The sequence below is a fragment of the Babylonia areolata genome, chromosome 1, assembly GCF_041734735.1.
Source record: "Babylonia areolata isolate BAREFJ2019XMU chromosome 1, ASM4173473v1, whole genome shotgun sequence".
Classification (NCBI taxonomy): Eukaryota; Metazoa; Mollusca; class Gastropoda; order Neogastropoda; family Buccinidae; genus Babylonia; species Babylonia areolata.
In genome coordinates this window covers 70,231,718-70,251,354 of record NC_134876.1, presented here as the reverse complement: position 1 = coordinate 70,251,354, position 19,637 = coordinate 70,231,718, and the positions used below count along the sequence as shown (strand labels likewise).

At 39.5% G+C, this 19,637-nt stretch overlaps 1 protein-coding gene across 1 annotated transcript in view; it reads left to right on the top strand.

Moving 5' to 3' along the window:
* The window catches only part of LOC143286655 (transient receptor potential cation channel subfamily M member-like 2), a 50,709-nt gene that overhangs the window by 12,203 nt on the left and 18,869 nt on the right, over window positions 1-19,637 (top strand). The window contains exons 8-16 of the mRNA XM_076594295.1: window positions 361-526; window positions 1,227-1,386; window positions 2,140-2,215; window positions 4,916-5,022; window positions 6,306-6,440; window positions 9,034-9,096; window positions 10,478-10,604; window positions 13,318-13,425; window positions 17,936-18,088. Coding sequence (XP_076450410.1) covers window positions 361-526; window positions 1,227-1,386; window positions 2,140-2,215; window positions 4,916-5,022; window positions 6,306-6,440; window positions 9,034-9,096; window positions 10,478-10,604; window positions 13,318-13,425; window positions 17,936-18,088 — 1,095 coding nt within the window. The remainder of the gene's footprint in view (window positions 1-360; window positions 527-1,226; window positions 1,387-2,139; window positions 2,216-4,915; window positions 5,023-6,305; window positions 6,441-9,033; window positions 9,097-10,477; window positions 10,605-13,317; window positions 13,426-17,935; window positions 18,089-19,637) is intronic.

Below are 19,637 nucleotides of genomic sequence, written 5' to 3'. Positions count from 1 at the left end.
CTGTGATAATCATTGACTGCCAGTCATTTGATCTTTTCTGTGACAGTTATTGATTGTTCATTGACCCAGTCTTTTGATCATTTCTGTGGTGGTCATTGACTGTCTATGACTTGCACTGACTGTAAATCATTTGATTATTTCCATGATAATTACTGACCCTCTCTCATTTGGTCATTTCTGTGGCAGTCATTGATTGTCATATCACTTCAGCATTTCTATAATGATCATTGACTGTCAATCATTTTAACATTTTCATGACAGTCAATTATTCAAGCATTTATTTGAACAAAAACCATTCCCCTGTCTGTAATGTGTATGTGTGTGTGTGTGTGTGTGTGTGTGTGTGTGTGTGTGTGCCAGGTGTCAATGTGCCGTCAGTGCTGATAGTGGTGGAGGGGGGGATCAACACAATGAAGACAGTGCGAGAGTCCATCACCCGCAAAATCCCTGTGGTTGTCATCGACAAGTCTGGCCGCGCTGCTGATTTCATTGCCTTGGCTTTCAGGCTGACCAAAAATTTGAATGAGTGAGTATGGCTCTACTTGTTATTTATATTCAGGTGTTTTGATGTTGTTGTGTTTTGTTTTTGTTTTTTGCCGGTTGTATTTATTCTTTTTTGTATACTTCTTTGATTGTATTTTATCATTATTTCATTTGTTTTCAAAACTGATATTAAAAAGACATAAATGGAATAGACAGCATTGTGTTTGTTCACTGCCTGATAGTGTAATTCTTGCTCGCATTCAGGCATACATTTACAAGACAGACCAGCTGTTTCACTTTCAGACATTTACTCCCTCCCATTAGTTTCACTGATCTCTGTCGACCAATTTGCTTTCGTGATTTAGCTCTGTCGTCTTGCAGAACACATAACAACAAAGAACACATCATATAGATATTCATATTTTAGGATTATCTCAGTTGTACCAGTACAGAACGTCACTTTACAATAACAAACACACAAACATCACTTTACAATAATAAACAAATGAACAAATGATTGAAAAGAGAAAGATTAAGTAATGAAGATGAAATAAATCAATAGATGTCTTACATTCAGTTGAAAAAACTGAAAAAAATTGCAGTGGAAAGCTGAAGTATATATTTTTGAAGTTTGAGATCATGAAGGTTTTGTGATGTCTTATTCAAAATCCTGAGCTAATAAGACATCACCAGGAGCCATTTTCTATGTCCCAGCTGATTTGTGGTCCTCTTTGTTCTGACAGCGAGGATCAAACCCTGTACCCCAGTGACTTTCAGGAGGTGATGATCAAGCATGCACGCGTGTTGTTTGAGTGGAAGAAAGGCATGGCAGAGGAGGAAATACAGAGGAACATCAGTCAGGCACTTAGCTTCTTGGAGGATTGCTTGGCAGAGAGAAAACTGGTACGTGCTGGTTTGGGTTGGGCAGTGAACGTCTTGTGTTGGGAGTGAGAAGGCACTTGAGCTGAGGATTAGAAAATTAGGGCAAAAATATTCTGCTGGAACATTTAAGTGACAGAATCGTATACATCTGGAATTTGATGTTCTTATGTATTTTCTTTTCTTTTTTCTTTTTTTGTTGTTGTTCTTAAATGGAGAGTGTTATTGTGAACCAGTATTTGTGCTAACATATATTGTTTTATCCTGGGAGGTGGGTTTTTCCTGTCATTGCTGGCTAAACTGTGGCTTAACGGATAGTAGTTTGCACAGGACAGGAATGTCAGACCCCTGCCGGAGTCTGCACTAGTGGGTCACGGTAAGTATGTTACTTAAACGTAATTTTAGGAAGAAAATTTCCTTTTAACTCAGTGTCTTGTTTCTATTTTGATTTGTTGTTGTTTGCTTGAGATTTTCGTCATCACTTCAGAGTAAGCTCATCTTTTTTCTTCTTCTTAACTTAGTATATTGGATGGGCTGCCAATAAGCGTATGTAATGGTGCATATCGACTGATTGATTTATTGCTTCCTTTTCCCCCATTTACTGGACAAGGTTAAATGTCTAAGCTTATGATCATCTTGGCATGATGAATTTAAAGCTCTTGTTCAATGTTTTGGTCAATTGAATTGAATGATTATGACACTTTCATTGTTATTGTCATCAGTTTTGTCATCATCCTCATTTTCATTCATTCTTATCCTCATTTTTCTTGTGTGCAGTTGAACATTTTCAACTTGGACAAGGCTGACTCTGTGAAAGACATTGACAGAGCCATTTTGTACGCATTGCTAAAAGGTGAGTGTACACATTTTTTTTCCTTCTTGTTCCTCTTTCACTCAACTTTGTTAAAAGAAAGATGATGGGTCTGACAATTTTAACATGTGGATGATTTTTATGATATTAATGTGAAGTATTTTTTTCTTTCCGTATGATTTCTTCTGTCATTGACGCAAATATGATAATGTTATTTTGGTGTTGTTTTTTGTCTAATAACTAAACTTTGGTTAGATTTCTTTTAAATGCTGTCAGATTAAACACTAAAGCATGACACTGAAATGTGTGAACTTGTTGCACCTCTTTATTATTATTATTTTATTTTTTACCTGATCTGGTCTCAGTAGCAATGTGCCATGCTCTGTGTTGCTTGCACTCTCCCTGAAATTCACACACACACACACACACACACACACACACACATATGCATTCATGCACACCTATACACATACATGAATACACACACACATACAAACACACACACACACACAAACAACAGCAACAAACAGACAAAAAAAAACCCCAACAACCCACACACAGAGACCCCCCCACCCCCCTCCCTAGGCCCCCACCCCCTCCCCGCCCCCGACACTCACTACACATTAATACAGAAATACAAACATGCACACACATACACACTCGTGCACACACATACACATACATGCATGCACACACACACACACACACATATTTATAAGTGCAAGCTATTTACGTTCTTAGATCATTATTATTTTAATGATGTGGACACATGTTCGATGCTTGCCATGGGCTGACAGGCTTGCCTGATGATGGTAAGTGAAAGAGTCACTGCGCTTCCCTGTCCGCAGAGCAGAGGATTCACAACTGCATTCCACAGAAAATGGACATCATCTTCACTCTAACACCCATCCACTCCATCTAAGCATTCCTGCCTTCTTTATTTGTAGATGGTGCATTTGAAATCAGATTACACCTATCAGGGTTTTATTATTATTTTTTTTTTTATACTCATTTTTAGTGTGCATGGCCTTCATTTCATTAGCTTCAAACATTGATTGTTTCATTGATCGATTTTTTCATAGAAGATAACTCATTTTTTTAATTTTTTATTTATTTTGCTGCCTCATCATCTGCAGATCAGTGGCATTACTTCCACCCTGCTCATTCCATGTTCCCAGTTGTTAGATATTTATTTTTTTTGCTTCTCGCTTTCTAGGTTTTGCATCTCCCAAGTTTGTCATTTGTTTTAGTGGGCTTAAAAAAAGAAAAGAAAAAAGAATCTCACCATGTAGACCTCCTTCTGGCTTTTTGCAGGGTGCATTCATGTCGGGTGTGTTTGTGTTTCCATTACACATGACTTGGATTGAGGGATCTTTAACCTGTGTATCCTGTCTTTCGCATATGTTTTACTTAATGGTGGCTGGGGCACAAATAGGTCTGCACATACACACTGACCAGGGAAGGTGGAATCATAGATCTGCAGCTTTTACCCACCCAAGGTGCTGGGGTATGAACAACATACTTCACTGGACAGTGGTTCATTGTTGTGACCACCCTTCTATCGTGCCCATTATTGCTTGATTGATTTGTCGCTTCAATTATTTGTTTGTGTGTGTGTGTGTGCGGTGGGGTGGGGGTGGCGGTGGGGTCAGTTATTTACCTGTCCTCTTGAGCAGTTTATTGATCTATTAACTGCATTATTGATGCATACATTTTTTTATTAAAAAAAGAAAATTTTCTTAGTGATTTGGTTGTGTTATCCAGCTGTGTTTCTAGCATTATGTTTGATACCCACACTGGGTATATCTTCCATCCACTTTGCCCCCATTTCATTCCTTAATTAATGTGTGTGTGTGCGTGTGTGTGTGTGTGTGTGTGAGAATTTGCAGTTTTGACTAGTGATACGTGTAAGGATTTGGGGTGGACGTTCAAGGGACAAAGAAAGTTTCAGTGCAAAGTGCTTTCATTGCTTTTGATCTTTATTCATCAACTGCGCTGCTAAAGGATTGTTTTCACATTTTTTTCCACAAGGGACAACATCAATTACAGCAGCAACAACAAATTGAAAAATTGTCCATACACATTTGGTTGTTTCTTACTGGTGCGAGTCATTGTGTGCATGAGCATATAGCAACATGGAAAAAAATGTGGAAAAACTCACAAGATAAAAAAAGAGGGGGAAAAAGACTCATTCATTATTATTATTATTATTATTAAAAGCTGTTATTGTTGTATTTGTTTTCACTTTGCTATTTGTGCGATTCTTCATTATTTCAAACACGAAATAAGCACTGTTTCTCATGGAAAGACAAATAGCACATAATTCAAAACATTATTGCTTGCTCTGAGTTATGTGCCTTTGTCTTACTGATACATGTTGAAAGTTTCTTTCTTTTTACATCATGCATCCTCCAATTCATAATTACCATTATGTTCACTTTTCTTGATCATTGTTTTTTTTGTTTGTTTGTTTTTCTTACATGTCACACTTATTCAAAAAAATCCTGATATTAAGGCTTGAAAATGTAACTGAAAACTTGAATCACAAGTCAGGTATGCATGGTTATGCCAGCATGTATGCATGCTCTCACTCTCTCACACACATTCTAGTGGAATGTTGGCCACAGTAAACCCATCTTTGTAGATGTCTTTGATACACGGATATGTCTGGAATGCTTTCCTCCTGAAAAATTTTTATGCTATTTTTCAGGCAAGCATCATGAAGTAAGCTTTGATTTTCAGCCAACAAGTCCAATGCCAACTCCCAGCTGGCTCTGGCTCTGGCCTGGAACCGCTGTGACATCGCCAGACAGGAGATCTTCACCCCTGAAAACAGGCACAGCTGGCAGGTGTGTGTGTGTGTGTGTGTGTGTGTGTGTGTGTGTGTGTGTGTGTGTGACATTGCCAGACAGGAGATCTTCACCCCTGAAAACAGGCACAGCTGGCAGGTGTGTGTGTGTGTGTGTGTGTGTGTGTGTGTGTGTATGTGACATTGCCAGACAGGAGATCTTCACCCCTGAAAACAGGCACAGCTGGCAGGTGTGTGTGTGTGTGTGTGTGTGTGTGTGTGTGTGTGACATTGCCAGACAGGAGATCTTCACCCCTGAAAACAGGCACAGATGGCAGGTGTGTGTGTGTGTGTGTGTGTGTGTGTGTGTGACATCGCCAGACAGGAGATCTTCACCCCTGAAAACAGGCACAGATGGCAGGTGTGTGTGTGTGTGTGTGTGTGTGTGTGACATCGCCAGACAGGAGATCTTCACCCCTGAAAACAGGCACAGCTGGCAGGGGTGTGTGCGTGTGTGTGTGTGCGTGTGTGTGTGTGTGTGTGTGTGTGTGTGTGTGTGTGACATTGCCAGACAGGAGATCTTCACCCCTGAAAACAGGCACAGCTGGCAGGTGTGTGTGTGTGTGTGTGTGTATGTGTGTGTGTGTGTTTATGTGTGTGTGTGTGTGTGTGACATCGCCAGACAGGAGATCTTCACCCCTGAAAACAGGCACAGCTGGCAGGTGTGTGTGTGTGTGTGTGTGTATGTGTGTGTGTGTGTTTATGTGTGTGTGTGTGTGTGTGACATTGCCAGACAGGAGATCTTCACCCCTGAAAACAGGTACAGCTGGCAGGTGTGTGTGTGTGTGTTTATGTGTGTGTGTGTATGTGTATGTGTTCATGTGTGTGTGTGTGTGTGTGTGTGTGTGTGTGTATGTGACATTGCCAGACAGGAGATCTTCACCCCTGAAAACAGGCACAGCTGGCAGGTGTGTGTGTGTGTGTTTATGTGTGTGTGTGTATGTGTATGTGTTCATGTGTGTGTGTGTGTGTGTGTGTGTGTGTTTATGTGTGTGTGTGTGTGTGTGTTTATGTGTGTGTGTATGTGTATGTGTTCGTGTGTGTGTGTTTAAAATGGTGCAAAGGTGTTAGTTTTATCAGGCTTGCTTTGCTGTGACTCTGTTGTGTATGATTTTGTCATTGTATATGTAGGACACCAAATTTGACTGATCTGCTTGTAATCTGTATGTATCACAGACTTCATCACACATTCACCACACTTGATTTCTCTTTTTGAGATACATGAAGTAAAGTTTTTCTGATTCTGATTCAGAGTCGTGATGTGTTTTTTGTGGTTATGTTCAGCGAGTGGATCTGTACGATGCCATGTTCACGGCACTGGTTCAGAACCGGGCAGACTTTGTTCAGCTGTTTCTGGACAACGGAGTGGATCTGAAACGTTTCCTCACCACCCGCACCTTGTGGAACCTCTACTGCAATGTCAGTGTGTGTGTGTGTGTGTGTGTGTGTGTGTGTGGAGGGGTGTGTGGGGATGGTTAGAGAGGATCAGTGTGTGTGTGTGTGTGTGTGTGTGTGTGTGTGTGTGTGTGTGTGGATGTGTGTGTGTGTGTGTGGATGCGGTGTGGTGTGTGTGGTGTTTGTGTGAAGTGTGTGTGTGTGTGTGTGTGTGTGTGTGTGTGTGGATGTGGGTGTAGTGTGTGTGGATGTGTGTGTGTGTGTGTGTGTGTGTGTGTGTGTGTGGGTGGGTGTGGTGTGTGTGGATGTGTGTGTGTGTGTGTGTGTGTGTGTGTGTGTGTGTGTGTAGTTGTGGGTGTGTATCAGCATTCTGTTTCCATTTCTGTGATTTTGTTGTCTCTTTGTCTCTTTGTCCAGTATAACTTTTTTTTTATCATTGTCTTTGCCTGTATGGATGTATTAGCAGGATTATGAGCATGTCTTTTTTTTTGTATATCCTTATTATGTTATATTTCTTCTCTTTTCCTTTGTCTCTTTCTCTCTGTTTCTCTCTCTTGTCACTGTCTTCCTCTCTCTCATTGATATTGTTCTCATTATTTTTCAGTCTTTGTGTCTGCCAGTGACTTAGTATAAACTTTCATGAAGGGATTTTCTGAGGGGATTTTCAACCGTTATGAAGGAAGAGATGTTTGTATTGAATGAAGGGATTTTCAACATTCATGCATGAAGAGATGTTTGTATTGACCAGTGGGATATCAAACAGTCATGCATGAAGAAATGTTTATATTGACCAATGGGATTTACAGTTGTGCATGAAGAGACGTTTGTATTGACTGAGGGGATTTTCAACATTTATGCATGAAGAGATCTGTGTTTGTATTGATTGATGGGATCTGAACATTCATGCATGAAGAGATGTTCGTATCAAATTGACCAATGGGATTTTACAGTGGCGCATGAAGAGATGTTTGTATTGACTGATGGAATTTTACAGTGGTGCATGAAGAGATGTTTGTATTGACCGATGGAATTTTACACTCACGCATGAAGAGATGTTTGTATTGACTGATGGGATTTTACAGTGGTGCATGAAGAGATGTTTGTACTGACTGATGGAATTTTACACTCACGCATGAAGAGATGTTTGTATTGACTGATGGGATTTTACAGTGGTGCATGAAGAGATGTTTGTACTGACTGATGGAATTTTACAGTGGTACATGAAGAGATGTTTGTATTGACTGATGGAATTTTACAGTGGTGCATGAAGAGATGTTTGTATTAACTGATGGAGTTTTACAGTGGTGCATGAAGTGATGTTTGTATTGATTGATGGAGTTTTACACTCATGCAGGAAGAGATTCATGTTCGTATTGATCAATGGGATTTTGAACAGTGATGCATGAAGAGATGTTTGTATTGACTGATGGAATTTTACAGTGGTGCATGAAGAGATGTCTGTATCGACTGATGGAATTTTACAGTGGTGCATGAAGAGATGTTTGTATTGACTGATGGGATTTACAGTGATGCATGAAGAGATGTTTGTATTGACTGATGGAATTTTACAGTGGTGCATGAAGAGATGTTTGTATTGACCGATGGAATTTTACACTCATGCATGAAGAGATGTTTGTATTGACCGATGGAATTTTACACTCACGCATGAAGAGATGTTTGTATTGACTGATGGGATTTTACAGTGGTGCATGAAGAGATGTTTGTACTGACTGATGGAATTTTACAGTGGTGCATGAAGAGATGTTTGTATTGACTGATGGAGTTTTACAGTGGTGCATGAAGAGATGTTTGTATTGACTGATTGAATTTTACAGTGGTGCATGAAGAGATGTTTGTATTGATTGATGGAGTTTTACACTCATGCAGGAAGAGACTCATGTTCGTATTGATCAATGGGATTTTGAACAGTGATGCATGAAGAGATGTTTGTATTGACTGATGGAATTTTACAGTGGTGCATGAAGAGATGTTTGTATTGACCGATGGAATTTTACAGTGGTGCATGAAGAGATGTTTGTATTGACCGATGGGATTTTACAGTGGTGCATGAAGAGATGTCTGTATTGACTGATGGAATTTTACACTCACGCATGAAGAGATGTTTGTATTGACCGATGGGATTTTACAGTGGTACATGAAGAGATGTTTGTACTGACTGATGGAATTTTAGAGTGGTGCATGAAGAGATGTTTGTATTGACTGATGGAGTTTTACAGTGGTGCATGAAGAGATGTTTGTATTGACTGATTGAATTTTACAGTGGTGCATGAAGAGATGTTTGTATTGACTGATGGAATTTTACAGTGGTGCATGAAGAGATGTTTGTGTTGACTGATGGGATTTACAGTGATGCATGAAGAGATGTTTGTATTGACTGATGGAATTTTACATTGGTGCATGAAGAGATGTTTGTATTGACTGATGGAATTTTACAGTGGTGCATGAAGAGATGTTTGTATTGACTGATGGGATTTACAATGATGCATGAAGAGATGTTTGTATTGACTGATGGGATTTACAGTGATGCATGAAGAGATGTTTGTATTGACGGATTGAATTTTACACTCACGCATGAAGAGATGTGTGCTGTGTGCAGTGCATCATTGACCAGACCAGCGCAGAGGCCAACCTCCTGAGATACCTCATCTCCTACCTCAAGGTCAGTGGTCAGTGAGAGAAGATGATGAAAGTGATCATTCATTTATTTATTTATTTTTTTTTTTTTGTGCCCCCGATTTTTGGGACATGTTGTTTTCTATATTTGATGATGATGAATGATGATAGGGGTGATGTGTCATTTAGGTTTGGGACTACTTTACACGGTTATACTTTTATAATGTATCATGGCGTCAACTTGGCTGAAAGATACAGACATCTACAGTGTTGGTCAAGCAATTGGAGCTGCATTCCCAAAGTCGCGTCAGTTCTTCTTCCTCTTCTTTTTCCTTCATGGGCTGCGACTCTCACATTCACTCATATACACTAGCGGGCTTTTACGTGAATGAGCATTTTTGTGCCCACCATGGAGGCAGTCACGCTCCGATCTCGGTGGGGAAGATGCATCAGTGGAATAAATGACCCTCGACTGTGTGGTCCCAGTCTTGCCATTCAAGCCAAGAGCACACTTAGTTCTGGGAAAGAGTCAGCCACAGGCTGATAAACCCCACCTCTGGTGGGGCTTGATTCCACATCCTCCCATGGGGGCTGGGTATAAACATGATTTTATTCAAAAGACCATAGGCCCATTCTGAACGGGCCTGAACAAGGAAATATTTAGATATAGTCTTAAATAGATGTGCAGTTGCTACTACTTAAAGAGAAATATACTCTGTGTGTGTGTGCGTGTGTGTGTGTGTGTGTGTGTGTGTGTGTGTGTGTGTGTGTGTGAGAGAGAGAGAGAGAGAGAGGAGGAAATTTAATGCAAAGGTGACCAGCCTCTCCACATGAGAACACATACACTTGAAAATAATGATGTCAAAAATGAAGGAAAAACAACAACAGATTTTAACAAATATGGAGGAAAATAAAAACTGCTCAAGCATGCATTTTGAAGTTTACATAAAAACATAAATCTTTACTACAATAATTCCCCTAAGGATTGGAAAGCATAGTAAACAAACATGCCAACATCTCTTATTAGACGTCTGTCTTGATTAATTAGTGGAAAGGGAGCTGGTAGAGTATTGTTGGAGAGAGAAGAGCAAGTGAGTGAGCAAGCGAACAGAAAAATGGAATAGAAAAGAAGTAATATCATTCTTTTTTATGAATCTGCTGGAATGACCTTCCAGTCTGGAAAAAAAAATGACAGTGGGTAAATCAGGGGTATAGAGTAATGTAACTTTAAAGTGGCTTCAGCATTCCCAGAATATAGAACTAGGTACCACGGTGGACTATGTCTGAAGGTTTTGAATATGATTTTCATGCAAGATGGAAGGCAAACTTGTAAGGCATATAACAGAAGCCCCTCTCCCACCCCTCCCAACCATTTTTTTAATTGCAACAGTTTAGAAGTGATGAAAATGAAACCTTGTTGGTTGCAGCAAACATGGGCTGCCTTTTTGCTGTGTCGAGGGACACCAAACTTTGAGAACTTTCCAGACCTGTTGCCGTTCATCAACAAAGTAATCGTTCATTTGCTGCAGGACCAGAGCTTTCGCTTCTACACAGGTGGGTGTTGGGGATGTTGGGGTGTGCACTTGGGTCAGGATCAGGGGTGTGATGATGGTGATGACGATTGTGCTGTTAAAATAAGACATTGTGCTGCTGTGGTCATGAACACACCAGTAAATTACAGTAAAATTGGACATAGTGCTATTGTGGTCATTGCATCATCAATAAAGTAAGACACTGTGCTGTTGTGGTCATTACACCACCAGTAAAATTGGACATTTTACTTTTGTGGTAATCAACATACCAGTAAAGTAAGACATTGTGCTGTTGTTTTGAACACACCAGTAGAGTAAGACAATGTGCTGCCGTAGTCATTATGCCACCAGTAAAATTGGACATTGTGCTGTTAAAGTCATTGCATCACCAGTAAAATTGGACATTGTGCTGTTATGGTTAACACTATTCTGCCCAAGCCTTTTTCGTTGCGTTGCCTGCCCCTGCCCAAGTAATTTTTACCTGTGTGCTGACATGAGAGGGTATGGTCAGAAAAATGCTCATAAAATCTTCAGATATGAGTGGATTTTGATCAAATTTGGTATTGTTATTAAATATTAAAAAAATAACTGTAGTTTAGTGTTAAAGCCTTTAAAGGCAGGAAATTTATGATTAGTCATTACAAATTATTGTTAAAATAAAAGAAAACAGAAAAAAACACGCATAAAACATGCTTTTTTGCACAGTACATCACAATAGATCTGAAGAAACATGCACAACATACCAAAAGAACACTTTCACTGCTACTGTCTGAATCATTCGCCACTTCTTCACCTTCACTCAGTTCGACGAAATTATTGCCATTTTCCTCCTCTGCTTTGTTTTCCGAATCATCCTTTTGTTGACAGCCTCGTCCAAAGTCAATTTTCGTTGAAAACTCTTCTTTTTTGGCTCCAAAATCACTCACTAATTTCTCTTCATTTGTATATTTCCTGTTTTGTTTGAATAAGAGTTTCTTCCCTTTAATTGCTACCAAAACTGAAAGTAGACCAAACGAACGACAAAATTATGTCCGTGGGCGACAAACGAAGATCTGCATGGACGTAGGTTTGACGTCCAATGGCAGAAATGTGTTAAGAACACACCAGTAAAATTGGACATTGTGCTGTTACACTTATTGTATCATCAGTAAAGTAAGATATTGTGCTGTTGTGGATATGAACACACCAGTTAAGTAAGACATTGTGCTGTTGTGGATATGAACACACCAGTAAAATAAGACATTGTGCTGTTGTGGATATGAACACACCAGTAAAATAAGACATTGTGCTGTTGTGGATATGAACACACCAGTAAAATAAGACACTGTGCTGTTGTGGATATGAACACACCAGTAAAATAAGACACTGTGCTGTTGTGGATATGAACACACCAGTAAAATAAGAGACACTGCTGCAGGGTTGGCCTTTTTGTGGTGTTTGAATAAGTGGCAGTGTTGATGGTGGTAGTGTTCATGCTGCTGCTGCTGACAGTGTAGATGATGTTGCTGTTGACAGTGTAGATGATGTTGCTGCTGACAGTGTAGATGATGTTGCTGCTGCTGACAATGTAGATGATGTTGCTGCTGACAGTGTAGATGAGTGTAGATGATGTTGCTGCTGACAGTGTAGATGATGTTGCTGCTGCTGACAATGTAGATGATGTTGCTGCTGACAGTGTAGATGATGTTGCTGCTGACAGTAGATGATGTTGCTGCTGACAGTGTAGATGATGTTGCTGCTGACAGTGTAGATGTTGCTGCTGCTGACAATGTAGATGATGTTGCTGCTGACAATGTAGATGATGTTGCTGCTGACAGTGTAGATGATGTTGCTGCTGACAGTGTAGATGATGTTGCTGCTGACAGTGTAGATGATGTTGCTGCTGATAGTGTAGATGATGTTGCTGCTGACAGTGTAGATGAGTGTAGATGATGTTGCTGCTGACAGTGTAGATGTTGCTGCTGCTGACAATGTAGATGCTGCTGCTGCTGACAATGTAGATGATGTTGCTGCTGCTGACAATGTAGATGATGTTGCTGCTGACAGTGTAGATGTTGCTGTTGCTGACAGTGTAGATGATGTTGTTGCTGATGACAATGTAGATGATGCTGCTGCTGACAGTATAGATGATGTTGCTGCTGCTGACAGTGTAGATGATGTTGCTGCTGACAGTATAGATGCTGCTGCTGCTGCTGCTGACAATGTAGATGATGTTGCTGCTGACAGTGTAGATGTTGCTGTTGCTGACAGTGTAGATGATGTTGTTGCTGATGACAATGTAGATGATGCTGCTGCTGACAGTGTAGATGATGTTGCTGCTGCTGACAGTATAGATGATGTTGCTGCTGCTGACAGTGTAGATGATGTTGCTGCTGACAGTATAGATGCTGCTGCTGCTGCTGACAATGTAGATGATGTTGCTGCTGCTGCAACTGATGATGATGATTATGCTCACAGTGATCATGACACTGATGATGAAAATGATGCCGACAGTGTTGACGCTGATGATGACAAAGACAATGACTATGATGATGTTCTGCTGACAGTGATGATGATGACAATGTTGATGATGCCTCTTCATTGTTTTTAAATCTCTGATAGAAAGAAAGACTAAAACAAGTAGAACAATGAAGAGAACAGTTGGAGGGTTAAAAAGAAAAGTATAAAAAAAGAAGCTGGGGTAATATATATATATATATATATAAGTTTGTGTTTTGTTTTCATTGACTGCACAGACGACAAGCATGTGGTGGAGGACGAGAGTCCATCCATGCAATGGAAGGGGGACGTCACGGCCATCCAGCCCATGAAGATCCGCATGCACTCCCACATGTCCACCAAAAGTATGGCTTTTTCTTTCCTTTTCACTTTTTTCTCCTTTTTTTTATAATTTTTTTTTTCTAACGTTTCAAACTGCCCTGACCCCTGAAAACAGAGTATGGCTGCATACATGGCGGGGTAAAAATGGTTTTTCACATATAAGTCCACTCATCTACACACTAGTGAACATTAGAGTTGCAGCCCACGAACGAAAAAGAAGAAGAAGAAGACTGCTCTGAAAAAGTACCCATGCTAACTTAAGTGTTGTCCTCTGTTAATTTATGTAGAAGAAGTCCACTCTGATAGATACACAAATGTAAACGCATGCACTCAAGGCATGACATTTGGGTTACGCTGTTTGGTCAGGCATCTGCCTAGCAGATGAGGTGTGGCTTATATGGATGTGTCTGAATGCAGTGATGCCTCCTTGGGAAACTGAAACTGAAGGAGGGAATTGTAGCAGAAGGTGGAAATCATGTGGTACAGGATCAGCGACATTTATGTCCGATAGATATTTTGCAGTTCTACCATCAAAACACCGAACAATACAAGATGTCCTTCTTTAGAATAACCTGTCTGACGACGATATCAATTCAGCTGGCTTCAGGCAGACGGCCCAGAGCCAACACCACTAGTCCTACTTCTGTGTGCAGACGCCCCCGGCACTTCCCCCCCCTGGCCCCCTCCAATGCCCTCCCCATTGCAGTTATAGTCAATCCTTGGGTTCAGCAACATATTCATCCAGATCCAGTGTTGAGTGTCAGTATTGTGGGAATCCTGAATGTCGGGACTAAATTTATCTCATCGATCTTTTCTTGGGATTCATTCTTGGGATTCATTCAGCTAACACTAGTTACACTTTAAGTTGCATCATTGAGGGTTTCTTTTGATTGTTTAACTAAAATAAAAATTCGTCACAGAAAAAAAGAAGAAGCAAATTCCGTCTCATTCTATTCTTTATCAGGTTGTGTTGCCTGCTTGTTTCTCAATTTCTGCATGTATGTACAGTTCTTTTGTGTGTATATTGCCCCTCTCTTTTGTTTGTTTCATGTGCGTTTTTGTGTAGTGCTTGTGTTGTATGCTGATAGGTTCTGTTAGTAGAAAATGCAGGATTTTCACCTCACATATTTGTGTGGTAAGAAGACATTTTTTGTTCAGTTGTGAAAGTTGTATTCTGCTTTTTTTTCATTGACATGTTTTTCAGATGATTGTCAGCATTATTTTTATCCTTATTTGAATGATTATTAATGCTTGGATTAAGTTTGTTTTCTGTCTGTCTGTCTGTCTGTCTGTCAAACACACACACACACACACACACACACACACACACACACACACACACACACTCTTTTTCTCTCATCTCTCTTTCTCTCCCCCCTCTCTTTCTCTGTCTGTCCAACTCTTCCTCTCATTCTGAATATTGATGTTATTGATGTAAAGGATGCTGTCCTTGTGTATCATAATTGTGTCAGTATCATGTACATTTGCTTTTTTTGTGCCATTGTTTGTGTATGAATTTTTACTGATAGAATTTCTTGTGTATTACTTGCAATGAATAGTTTTCATGTTTTTTATTTTTCTTCTCTTTTTGTTACACTTTTTTTAAGGGCAGGATGATAATGAAGCAGTATACATTTATACTTTTACTCTCAGTAAAAATTATTTTGACCTGACTTCACACACACATGCATACAAATGCACACACACACACACACACACACACACACACACACACACACACACACACACACACACACACCAAACAAACAACAAAAACATACAAATGCACACACACACTTCACACATCACACACACACATACGCTCTCTCTCTCTCTCTCTCTCTCTCTCTTACACACTTACACACACAAAGAGGAGGAAGGAAGAGAAGATGAAGAGAAATCACTACCTATTGTTGATGATGATTCAGGTTTAGAATTTCATGAGGTTTTGTCAGCAAGAGGTAAGTGTTGTGTGTGGAGCTGCCTTGTGGCTGACATACCTTCTCTTTCTCCTTTGTCTTTGCTGGTCTGATTTGTAACAGTGTAACCAAACGTTCGGCAGGTAATCTGATTTTTCTAAGATTTTTGTTGAAGTGGGTGGGTTTTTGCTTTTGTTTTTGTTTTTGTTTTTCGGTCATTTTTATTGTTTCATAATTTCTGGTGTCTGTATTTGTGCTCTTGTTTGTGTGTGTGTTTGTGTGTGTGTGTGTGTGTGTGTGTGTGTGTGTGTGTGTGTGTGTGCGCACGTGCTTGCGTGCGTGTGTGTTTGTGTGCGGATGTGCGCGTACATGTGTGTGTGTGTGTGTGTGTGTGTGTGTATGTATGCATGTGTGTGAGCATGCATGTCTGTTAGCATGCATGTGTGTAAGCATGTGTGCTTGTGTTTTATGCATGTGTGTAAGTATGTGTGCTTGTGTTTGTGTGCATGCGTGTATGTTCTTCCACTATGTGTGTGATATATTTATCCACTTTATGAATGGAAGTGTTTAAATGTTTCTTGCCCATTTCAGTCTGTTGTTTAACAGAAATCTTGTCTTTGTGATTACTTTTTATCGCATGTTCTACTCTGCAGATCAATTAATTTGAGTCATGTGTTTATTCTACTTGTTAAAGCCTTTCTTTTTACAGATCAATTAATTTGAGTCATGTGTTTAACAACTTCTTTCAGCTGGTTTTCCTTTGGATTGTGATGATATTGAGTTTCTTTATGGCTGATTTCCATGATGAATATAAACAATGGTTGCTGACATGTTTGGTGATGTTGTTGGTGATGTTGTTAACATACATTAAAAAAAAAAAAAAAAAAAAAAAGATTAACGAAAATTCTGTTCTTCACAGATTGGTCTTTGTGAATTCTGGCCCATTTGCTTTTCCCCAAACTAACAGTTAACAAGTTTTTCTGTTGAGTTTTTTATTATTATTATTATTATTATTATTATTATTTTTTAACTCCTTGACTGTTGCTGATGAATATGCTCAAAGTGAAGGGCTGTGGCCTAGTTGTGATAACATTGAGGTTACAGGTTAGAGTGTCACTCAACATTGGCACTCCTTGGGAATGCATTATTATGGGAATATTACTTGTTCAGTAAAATCAGTTACACCGTTCACAAGTACAAAAGTAGGCGTTGTTGATCATTTGTGCCACAGTGGTATTATTCCACCCTAGGTCCGGGAATATAGGTGTTAAAACATTTTAAAAAAAAAATAAGCGTGACCATTAGTTTGATTTAGATAAATAACTTATCAGTTTTTTGTTTTTGTTTTCTCTCTGTATCACTGTATCAGTTTTATTGTTTTGTTTCTTTCATTTTTTATTCATTTATGTATCATGCCTTTTATCTATCTATCTATCTATTTTTGTGTGTGTTTCTGTGTTTCTGACTTTATTCTTTGTTTTCTTTCGTTTTCTTTCTGTCTTCTTTTTGATTATTCCTTTTTTTTTTTTTCCTGTGTTCCTTCACTCTTTGTTTCGTTATTTTCTTTTCTTCTTTCTTTCTTCCTTACTTTTGTTGTTTAATCTTTGATTCTTCATCTCTCTCCATGTCCTACCTGTCTTATCCATCATTCTGTAAAATCCTGAGCTTAGCAGTCTCATTTAGCTGTAAAAAAATTAATTTGTAAAGAAAACACACACACGCACGCACGCACGCATGCACGCACGCACGCACAAGTTTCAAGTTTTAATTATCCTTTCACTCCTATTGGAGTATGGAGGATTACTGCAAAATAATCTTTTCGTGCCCAGAACAAACATTTCCAAATACACAACAATGTCACATAAAAGTTGAGAAAACACAAATGTCTTTTAACTCCAAAAGTATAACTAGGCAACATTTGCAAATCTAATCATCTTACTTACAGCTAAAATGACTTTTTTGCCTCCTTTGAGCATATTACAAAAATTAAAAACCGATTTTGGAGACAAGTTTTTTTTAGGAACATATCTATTTCGTAACTGATCATAATTGGGACATTCCATTATAAAATGAAACTCATCACCAATCACAGACATGTTACAAACCTTACAAAGCCGTAACTCTCGTGGTATGCCTTTGTGTCTCCCTGTTTCTATGTTTCACACAACACACACACACACACACACACACACACACACACACACACACACACACACACACACACACACACAGAGAGAGAGAGAGAGAGAGAGAGAGTTTACCCAGCAGCAATGTTGACATATCCCCTAAGTATACATCTTCACTTCATGTATTGGTGAACATGTGTATCCTGTAACAAAAGGTATGTTCATGCATCAATGGCTTATATATATCAGCTTCCTGCTTATGTGTTTGTATTTTGTCTGTGTGCCTGTCTCTGTTGTTGATAATCATGATCACATCACATGTTGAAGGACTTTTTGGCTTTTCATTGCTTGTATGCTTTGTATGTGTATATATATATATATATATATATATATATATATATATATATATATATACACATATATATGTTATATGTATGTATGTATATTCATTGATAGAATAAAAGAAAGATGCACATATGTTTTCACAGAGAGGGGACAAATTTCACGACGGAGAACCAAACAGAAGATTGAAGACGTCGTCGAATTTGTGCACCCAGAACGAGAGCTGTTTATTTGGGCTGTGTTGTTCAACCGCCGACAGCTTACCCATCTCTTCTGGAGAACTGGGAAGGACCATTTAGGTAACAGGCCTACAGATTATTTTTTTCAACACAAAAGCACTTTCTGTGTATCTGGTTGAAAAGATTTTGCCTTATGCTTGCTTGTGGTGTCCACCTTTTGCATGAGATAATTATCTACAAAAAACCATTTAGCGTTTATTTCATGTCACAGAGTTAACCTTTTAATATGCGATAATTTTAGTTCACTGGACGATTAATTGAGCTAAAATGATAGGTGCAGAACTGTCAAATATTTAGGCTTCATTTTGGATAGAAAGTTGAGCATTGTCATGTGGAAGAGATGGTTCATTGTAGATGACAGGCTAGTCATTATTTTGGTGAAGCAGTCACTTGTTTACATTAATTTAGAGTAGAGAGTTCTGAGATTACTGTCTAGATGTAACTCTTGCATTTGACTCACACACATGTGCATGCCAGCATGGACTCACACACACACATGCATGTATCCACACATATACACTCATGCATGCAAAAATGCATGCATGCTCATATATACATACATAAATACATGATGCATATACACAGTAACACTCTTTCACTCATATGCTGTGTGATATGCTGCAGGCATTGATGCCAAAGAGAATACAACAACAACAAACAAATGAATAGATAGATAAGTAAATGATGATTTGTCACCATCACTGCCATCATCACTATCATCATCATGACCACACAGACGTGCACACTCACACTCAAGCACACACACAGGCTCCACAGACACACATACACGCATGCGCACGCACGCACACACACGCGCACACACACACACACACACACACACACACACACTTTCTATTTTTTATCTCTCTGTCTCACTCCTCCAGTGATCACCAAGGGGAAATACAGATGGCCCCTCCCACCCACTCACACTCTAACACACACACACACATCATCATCATCATCATCATCATCATCATTATCATGACCATCACCACCACTTCCATCACCACCACCACCACAACAACATCATAACGGTTACCTGTTATCATTCTTCATCATCCATCATCATCATCATTGTTATCATGACCATCACCACCACTTCATCACCACCATCACCACCACAACAACATCATAACGGTTACCTGTTAGGAGGAAGGTGGCAGAATGGTTAAGACGCTCAGCTGCCAATACAGAGAGTCCGTGAGGGTGTGGGTTCGAATCCCGCTCTCGCCCTTTCTCCTAAGTTTGACTGGAAAATCAAACTGAGCGTCTAGTCTTTCGGATGAGACGATAAACCGAGGTCCCGTGTGCAGCACGCACTTGGCGCACTGAAAAAGAACCCATGGCAACGAGAGTGTTGTCCTCTGGCGAAATTACGTAAAATGAAATCCACTTTCATAGGTACACAAATATGTAAGCATGCACTCAAGGCCTGACTAAGCGCGTTGGGTTATGCTGCTGGTCAGGCATCTGCTCAACAGATGTGGTGTAGCGTGTATGGATTTGTCCGAACGCAGTGACGCCTCCTTGAGAAAGTGAAACTGAAAACTGTTATCCGTCTTGTTGATGTTGGCGTGGGTTTTATGCAAAGGTTGGGCATCTGCTGCTT